This window comes from Calonectris borealis, chromosome 12, assembly GCF_964195595.1.
Source record: "Calonectris borealis chromosome 12, bCalBor7.hap1.2, whole genome shotgun sequence".
In the NCBI taxonomy this organism is placed as follows: domain Eukaryota; kingdom Metazoa; phylum Chordata; class Aves; order Procellariiformes; family Procellariidae; genus Calonectris; species Calonectris borealis.
In genome coordinates, this window is record NC_134323.1 from 9,742,332 (window position 1) to 9,751,234 (window position 8,903).

Below are 8,903 nucleotides of genomic sequence, written 5' to 3' on the forward strand. Positions count from 1 at the left end.
GTTAAAGGTATTAAATGGTCCCTATCTAGCTTAACCTAAACGGCTAATCTAACAATCTACCCTGGCCGCAGCTTCCCCCTTTGTAGAACCTCATGGTTGCAATAAGCAACGTCACTTCCCTGTTTTACGTTCTTTTCTTTGCGTTTTGATCTTAGTAATGGCTTCCCTCTAAACCAGAGTCTAGCACAGTTTATGATTCATGATGGACACCGAGCTCCTTGCACCCCTTGAGTGTGCAGATCCCAGCGCCAGCCATGTTGGGCAATAACCCAGAAATGCTGGTGTATGCAGGCAGGTTCCTCTTCCCGAGACACACAGGGGTCTTGGTTACCTCTAGCACCGCAGCCTCTGAAATCTGAGGTTAAGGCTGGGGTTTACTACCCTGACCAGCAGTGGGGGAGACGGTAACAAGATGGTATGTCTTTTGATATGCTGAGTAGTACAAACTCTCTATAAAAGCTTTTTAGCAAGCAGAATTTAACAATTTCCCCCCCCCTTTTCTCGACTCCCGTTTGCGGAAAAGGTTTTGACACCCCTTTCCCTTTGTCCCCTACGACTTTGTTGCGCAGACGTCAGGCAAGGCCAGAGCCAGAGGGCTGGGCCCCCTTCCCCAGGGCCCCCTGCACTGCCGGCAGCCGCCTACGCGCCCACGCAGCGCGCCAGGGGCGCCAAGGCTGGGGTGCTGGATACGCGACTTGTGCGAAGGGGTTTTGGGCGGGTTCCTTTAGGTCTGAACCCAGCCCGGGCTCAGGCGGCCCCAGGGCCCAGCTCCCCCTCCCCGGGGCCGGGCAGGCCTGCGCCCGCCTTTGGCGCCCCTGAGAGGCCCTGCGAGCTCCCCACTCCGCGAGCTGCCGAGAGCCATTTTTAGCACGTAATAATTACAGAAAAAAGCCTGTTCTTGTCTCCCCGCGACCCCTTCCCCATCGCGGTGGCCTGGCTGCAGGGGACCGCGCCCGCCGACCCCTCCCCGCGGGTAAAGGGCGGCCAGGCGCCGGCGCCGCCTTGCGGCCGGCCCCGGCAGCCGCCTCTCTGCGCAGGCGCAGGTCGCCGCCCCTGGCGTCAGCCACCTGCGCCGGAAGCGCCGGCGGCCGCCGCCATGGAGGGTAAGCGCCGGTGGGCGAGGGGGTCCGCGCCGCGGCGGCCCCGCCTGACGCCCTGCCCCGCTCTGCCTTGCAGGGGAGCTGTACCGCCGCCTGCCGCCGGGGGAGACGGGGGAGCCGCGCCTCCAGGTACCGCCGCCCGCCCGAGGAGCCCCCGGGCCGGGCAGGACAGCCGGGGCCCTCGGGAGCAGCGCCGCCCGCCCGACGCTCCTGCCCGGGAGCGCCGCTGCCGGGAGCCCCTGGGCGAGCTCAGCCCTTTTCTCACAGTCCTATAAAAACCCTGTTGGGAACCAAAGGAAGAGATGGGGGGTTGTTCCCGCGGGCAGCGGCCCCCCCGGTGCGCTCGTTTGGCTTCAAACGAGCGTCAGACTTCGCAATCCCTCACTAACGGGGGCGTGAGTTAGACTGACGTCAGAAAGCCGTAGGCTGTCGTATTCCTGCACTCGGCATTGCGTGCACCAGTTTCACAGCATGTGAACGTTTTCCATTTACCGTTAGCTTTGTGTGGCTCTCTAATTCCTGTGGTGATTTTGTCAACTTGATAAAACTACTACTTGTCGGCAAGTTCTTAATTTAATTAAAATTTAATATTTTAAAGTATCTTTTAAAATATCTTTAGCCTCAAGGATCAGAAGAGGCCAAAGCGTTTGTAAATGCCTTCCTGAAGCGTAGTATGCCAAAAATGAAAGATGAAGCTATCCAGGATATACTAACTCGGAAAGCTGTAGTTCTTGAGCATTATTCAAAAAAAAAGAAAAAGCAAAAGAGGAAGAAAACAAAAGGTTTTACTGCCAAGCAAAGGCGAGAAATGCGTCTTTTTGAAATTGAACCCGAACAGCAAAGGTAAGATCTTAACTATTTTCATTGTGTAGTAAAAGTGGGAAGTACATCGGAAGTACGTACAAGCAGCAGCACGTACGTGTGGATGCTAACGCTTCAGCGTGTGAGGTCAGCCTGAGACCGTTTGTGGCGTTTCACCACAAGAAAACAATTCTTCTGTCTGTATAGTTGGAAAATTAATTTGTTTGTTACTGGTTCTCTTTCCTTTTGTATAGCTAAGTATAACAAGAAATTAAACCCAAATACAATCGCCTCTGATCTCAGTTTTTAAAGTCAGACTGCCTGTGACCAGAGAGTCAAAATTCTGCATCGGGTTCCTCAAACTAATGCACGTTGAATAAAGGCCCTGCTGTTGCTAACGTGAAGTGAGGAGGTACAGGAGTAGAAATCTCTTCAGTCTTGGCCATAGCCACATCCTCTAAAACACATCACCGTTTTGGGTTGATCGAGAGGAGTGTGTTTAGTTTGTGGTTTTTTTTATAAAAGCAAACCTGTTGCTTGGAGTGGCTTAAGAGAGCAGGTAATTATAAATGTTAGCCTTAACTCCATTGTAAATATGGATTACTTCTGTAATCAAACAATAGTTTTTTTGATAATGAAGTTCTTGTATAATACTACTTGTCTTTTTACTGCAGATACACAATCTTTCTACCACTACATGAACTCTGGAAACAGTATATCAGAGACCTATGTCACGGACTTAAACCAGATGCGTAAGTTGAGATATTTTAAAATTAGTGTGGTTTTGATTTAGTAGATATTTCCAGGTTTACTGAGTTACTGCTTCAAACATCATAGTTACTTGATAAGGATATGTACTACTTCTGTAAGCTTTGGATGCGATTTCAATAGTCACGGTCACATTTTGTAAACCTAACTTTCCATATAATTTTCTTTCCCTCTTCTCTGATCCCACCCTTTTCTTCAAGGCAACCACATATGGTTCAGGGCAAACTGCTAAAAGCTGATCTCCATGGAGCTATTGTTACAGGTATTCTGTTTGTTTTCTTTTACAAAATCATCTGAAGTTCAGTAGACACTCCTATATTTCAGGTGCTTATTTTTCAATTTCTTTTAGTCCTATTAACTCTAGAATCACATAGTTGAGATTGTATGTTGATGGATTCTTTCTCTACTTACCAATGCTAATTACTCAACTGCTCTTGGAAATCTTGGTGTTAGTTGCAAAGATTAACTGCAAGTTTTACCAGCGATTACTGTAATTGCATTATTTCAGAATATTGCAAGCCAGTTTTTAAAATCATGAGGCAACTGTAGAAGAGCAAATAAACTGTGCCTGCATCTGAAACTTTCTAATACATACTTCTGTTCTTTCAGTCACAAAATCAAAGTGCCCCTCTTATGTTGGGATAACAGGAATCATTCTACAGGAATTTAAACATGTCTTCAAAATTATCACTAAAGAGGACAAATTAAAAGGTACAAGAAAGGGGTTTTTTTTCAGTGCTTTTCACAATTTGAATAATCGGAAGTTTCTTAGACATGTAAGATGAATAGTGTGTTTGAGTACATTGTTTTACATCAGTGCTTCTAGTTCTTCGCATAGAGTGGCAGAAGTCAATGTCTTTAGTGACCATGTAATAGTCCAGTATCTTATCAAAAAAGTATCTCATTAGAAATGAGCAATTAAAAAAAAAAGCATTCCCAATGAACCCAACATGATTATGCACATGGCTCATTCATCTGATTCATTTTAGATGTTCTCTGCAACACTTACTGCATGCTCCTGAAGAGGACTAACTTTAGTAATTCAAGTTTAAACTTTAGAAGTTTTGCTTATTTTTCTTCTCTTGCTAAAGCATAAAAACCTTGAAATGTGGCACACCTCAAGTCTACATGTGAATAATATCCCCTGGTATGTCAGTATCTTTTCACAACTTTTGTTAATTTCTTTCCTTCTGCATTTTCAGTTGTTCCCAAACTTAACAATGTATTTAGCTTGGAGATTGATGGATTCATTTCCTACATCTATGGAAGCAAGTTCCAGCTTAGAGCAAGTGAGCGATCTGCAAAAAAGTTCAAGTTGAAAGGAACTATTGACCTATGATTTTATGGAAAATCAGAAGTATTAATAGAAATGTCTGTTGTTTTCCTAGAGTTTAAAGACCAGGTTTTTTGGCAGGTTAAATAGCTATGTCAAATTTTTCTAAAGCGTTTCTTCTTACTGAAGAATGACTAGTATCTGTTGTCTTTTAAGCAGTCTCTCAGACTGTTGGAGTTTGTTGTATCTGTTTTGTTATTTGTATATAAGATTCTGGCTTTTATTAAACTTATATGATCAGTATTGATTACCTGACTTCTGTTTCAATTTATAATCGTGAATTTGCACAATCAAAATTATACCATGTAATTCTGCAATAAATGTTATTGTTGCTTTCTGTATAAATTGGGCTCCATCTGTCTATTATAAGCTTATAATGAGACTGTAGGCGATGACAACTGCTCTTCCATAATCATTGTTCCTGGGCCCACATCAGCATCTTTGCCTGGTGCAAGTATATGCAAGTAAGTTGTTTCAACTGATAGGCTTTACCTTGAATATCTCCTTCCCTGTGGTTAATATTGTTACAGATAACGTATATGAGTGAAAATATAAACATAATAAACATGTAATGCAGCCTTGCGAGCTGTTTGCTTACCAGGTGCTTACTAATAACATAGTACTTTAAGGTTAAATCAGATATGTCTGTATTAGTAAATATATATTTTCATGCCAGAGTGCAGGGAACACAACACATCACATAAGAAGGAAGAACTTGAAGTTAGAAAGATGGAAGTGATCCCCATTCAATCTTGTACTGCAATTACCCACAAAATTGCTTTATGAATATTTAACCTCTATTCACAGAGCTTTACTCTAGCCTACTTTTATATATATGTAAGACATGGTGTCTATGTTATACATTTAAAAAAATATCTTTATTCTTATTAAGGTATACATGTTATATACACAATTTTTAAAAAGGCTAGCGTGGATGGCACTTGTTATATCACTTCAGCACATCATCACCGGAACACAAGAAGTCAGTTAGTTTCAAAATGTAAGTCTTCTAAACTCATCAACCACCCTTAATACAGCACCACTTGTGAAGAAGCTTCTAGTGTTTAAACTTTTTATAAATATTTGCTTTTTGCAGCAGTCTGCAACAGTGGTTGTATTGGAGACCCCCTATCAGTTGAAACAACTTACTTGCATATACTTGCATCAGTGGAGACTTGTTCAACTTTGAGTGCATGTGCTTCATGTATCCTCAGCCCGCCCGCCCCCCCCCCCTTTTTTTTTTACTATATACTTCCAGGATACTTTTTTGACTGCCCAGATTACAATCTCTCATCAACTAGGCAGGTTTGATTTGCTAGGGAGGTGGAAGTGACCCCTCTATTTAGATCACTTAACATTTTTCTATTATAAAAGAGCCACTATGGTGTTTTATGTTAAAAAGGTAGCTTTCAGAAGCTTTCAATTTAAATTATGAATTCAATTTCAGGATCAAATGAAAGACCTGTATCAAGGAAGAGGAGTTGTTCCCTGCCACCATTCAAGTGTTCGTAGCCAACCGGGGTCATTTCTTTAAAGAGAACATAGCTGTTCTCTCACGTACACAACACACCGAAGCCTAGTACTGGAGTTAGGAGGACAGCTCCAGCTAGAGCTCTAGACTGCACTGCAGGGTACACAAGCCATTTATCTGCCATGAGAAAGCCAAACAACACCACCACCTCCAACCCTCCCCAGTCCTATGAAAACACTAACTGTGCCATCAGCCCTCAATCAGTTGGTCTCCAAAGCACCTACTTCCTTTCTGGACCTGTTGCTCGGAGAGGTTACAGGAGAGCTGCACCTCAGACACAGACCAGATTCAGCATCGCTGAACCAGACTCTGATCAGTTGAAATCACAGCATGGGCAATACTAGTTTTCAAGAAGAACAGACTGCTTCTCTGCCCCCTTTGAAGTCAGGAAATAAAGCAGTTGGTATGGAAATAAATCTTTGCTGCAATTATATGAAGTACTGGCCTTGAGATGGGGAAAACAGCATTTTTGCTAGAGATGTATATTTTATACAGGGAAATCACAGAAGCGTAGAATCGTTTAGGTTGGAAAAGACCTTTAAGATTATCGAGTCCAACTGTTAACCTACCACTGCCAAGTCCACCACTAAACCATGTGCCTAAGCGCCACATCTACACGTCTTAAATACCTCCAGGGATGGCGACTCAACCACTTCCCTGGGCAGCCTGTTCCAATGCTTAACCCTTTCGGTGAAGAAATTTTTCCTCATATCCAATCTAAACGTTTCCTGGCGCAACTTGAGGCCATTTCCTCTCGTCCTATCACTTGTTGCTTCAGAGAAGAGATCGACACCAACCTCGCTACAACCTCCTTTCAGGTAGTTGCAGAGAGCTATGAGGTCTCCCCTCAGCCTCCTCTTCTCCAGACTAAACAACCCCAGTTCCCTCAGCCGCCCCTCATCAGACTTGTGCTCCAGGCCCTTCACCAGCTTCGTTGCCCTTCTCTGGACACGCTCCAGCACCTCAGTGTCCTTCTTGTAGTGAGGGGCCCAAAACTGAACACAGTGTTCGAGGTGTGGCCTCACCAGTGCTGAGTACAGGGGGACAATCACTTCCCTAGTCCTGCTGGCCACACTATTTCTGACACAAGCCAGGATGCTGCTGGCTCATATTCAGCCGGCTGTCAACCAGCACCCCCAGGTCCTTTTCCTCTGAGCAGCTTTCCAGCCACTCTTCCCCAAGCCTGTAGCGTTGCATGGGGTTGTTGTGGCCGAAGTGCAGGACCTGGCACTGAGCCTTGTTGAACCTCATACAGTTGGCCTCAGCCCATCGATCCAGCCTGTCCAGGTCCCTCCGTAGAGCCTTCCTACCCTCAAGCAGACCAACACTCCCGCCCAACTTTATACATCTGTGAAGTAAGAACAGGATGTGTTAAAGTTGTTACACCCAAGTTATTATTCTACCTAGTACCCATTACTCCTCACAACGTTCTCCGAAATTAAATCCCTTGGTTTCCTGTGAGAGGCCAGAAGGAAAAACAAGCAAAGTGGTAGAAAACATAAATCATAGCAGAAACTTTCTTTTCAGGACAATGACCTAATTTTAATTTTGCTCATAGCCTTCAGTGTAACATCTAATTAAGACATCTCTTAAATGCCTATAATATTAAATTAATAGGGGGAAGCTAATAGAACTTTATTGGCATAGTCCGGTTAATTAACATTAAAGGCCTTTAATGGATGTCTTAAATAGACATCATTAATGGGAATGCCATACAAATTGGAATTAGGCACAATCATGTTTCATTGTGCTGTGAAGGACATATCATATTCTACCATATGGACACATAGATGAACATGCTACAATTTCCCATAGCTACTGGCATTTCCATTTTTTAAACTATTTCAGCGACCAAAAAAGACAAATGCTGCCTAGCAGTCCTTTTCGATAAATAATAGCAAGGCATTCATTATTTGCAGTGAAGAGTGGTGAAGTGATGTTCAAAGGTCTCCTCAAGGTAATCACATGCTAGTAGCACATAAAGACAGATGATAAATGAAGAATAACAAGAGAGCTGAACAGCCAACGCATTCAAGACGCCTCTACTGCAGTTGGTAAATCACCTGAAGAGGCCTTTTTGTAATGACTCAGTGAAGCATTCCAAACAGCCTCCATAAATCACTTAAGCTAAATCGCTCCCGCCGACCGCTGGTATCACCGTCTACCCATCAGCTCCTTGAACCAAACCACCGTCCCATCTGCTTTCTCCAGAATATGGCTCCGTGTTCATCTTTCACTAGAACACATCAAACTCCTCATTGCTTGTGAAGGAGCTTCCTTAGAAGCTGGGTAACATGAAAATGACTGCTCACCAGTCCTCCCTGCTGATTCATGACCATTCCCCATCTCTTCATTAGCTAAGACAGTAAATACTTAATGGATTTAATATTAGAAAATTGGAGAACTAATCACAGCTGTCTCCAATATGCCTCTTCCTTCTTATGTTCAACTCCGAATTGCATGCAGCAGACACATTTTTCGTAATAATTTTTATACCTAAACTCTCACTGAAGAAAAGGCTAACCAGGGAATAATGAACAACATACTGTCTCACTACGTTACACATATTTCTGCTTTCCTATTACTATGTATATATAATATATACAAAGACACATGTATTTGTAACCAAACTGAACTGAAACAATTGTAAACAATGCAATTACTGACTTTTGAACATGTAAGCAAGAATGGGAAAACAAACAAAAAACCCCAATAATTTCTGTTTGAAACCTCAAAATAATTCATTGTAGGAAATGCTTGAAATTAAAGCCAAGTCACACCCAAGGAAACACACAAAATTTTCTATATGAAGGTTTTTTATACTTCCTCTAAAAGATGGATTACACAGCAATGCAATGGAAACCCTCAAAAACCTCCTGGGACTCTCCTTGGGAAACTCATATTAAATCACCAAAATCACAGCAGCACGTAGCTGATGTTAACTCTCTATATTCAAGACACCCAGTATTTCAGAGAAGCATAAGAGAGAGCATAAAATTCTGATCCGGACCAGAGCCTTTTTTAATGAATTCTCACATCTTGGACAAGTTCGTCCCTTTGGCGGACTCTCTTTGTCCATTTTAGTATTTCAGATCTGGGAGGACTTGTGTCAATGCAAGAGGTTAGAAATAATTTCTAAGCCCCTTACAACCTTTGACCAAGCAACCCTTGTTAAACAAATCTTAAAATAATTTGGAACAGTAACACACAGTCCTTAATAAGTAGCTGCATTTTGCAAAGGAGAAGTCCTGGCAAGGGCAACGAGTATTTTTTACCAGAACAATGCCCCTACTGAACTGTAAAAAGAAAAGGAGAGGATATGGCTATGCCAGGCTGATACAACCTGGAAAAGGAAGCTTCTTGTTCTGAG

General features: G+C 43.1%; 1 protein-coding gene across 2 annotated transcripts; it reads left to right on the forward strand.

Annotated features, from left to right (window-relative positions):
- Positions 1-1,037: 1,037 nt before the first annotated feature.
- On the forward strand, positions 1,038-4,250 carry POP4 (POP4 ribonuclease P/MRP subunit). Of its 2 annotated transcripts, XM_075161275.1 has the most exons (7): positions 1,038-1,103; positions 1,177-1,229; positions 1,720-1,943; positions 2,576-2,653; positions 2,870-2,931; positions 3,279-3,380; positions 3,872-4,250. In XM_075161275.1, exons 1-7 carry the CDS (start codon positions 1,097-1,099, stop codon positions 4,006-4,008), a joined length of 663 nt encoding a protein of 220 aa, XP_075017376.1. In that variant the 5' UTR covers positions 1,038-1,096; the 3' UTR covers positions 4,009-4,250. The 2 variants fall into 2 exon arrangements, with proteins under 2 accessions (XP_075017376.1, XP_075017377.1); XM_075161276.1 differs by having other exon boundaries at positions 1,066-1,229; positions 1,699-1,943.
- The last annotated feature ends 4,653 nt before the right edge of the window (positions 4,251-8,903 follow it).

Excerpts from the sequence above, each read along its gene's own strand:
- POP4 (XM_075161275.1), top strand. Across the intron at positions 1,944-2,575 it reads ATTGAACCCGAACAGCAAAG|ATACACAATCTTTCTACCAC; the intron begins GTAAGATCTTAA and ends TTTTTACTGCAG. Across the intron at positions 3,381-3,871 it reads TAAAGAGGACAAATTAAAAG|TTGTTCCCAAACTTAACAAT; the intron begins GTACAAGAAAGG and ends CTGCATTTTCAG.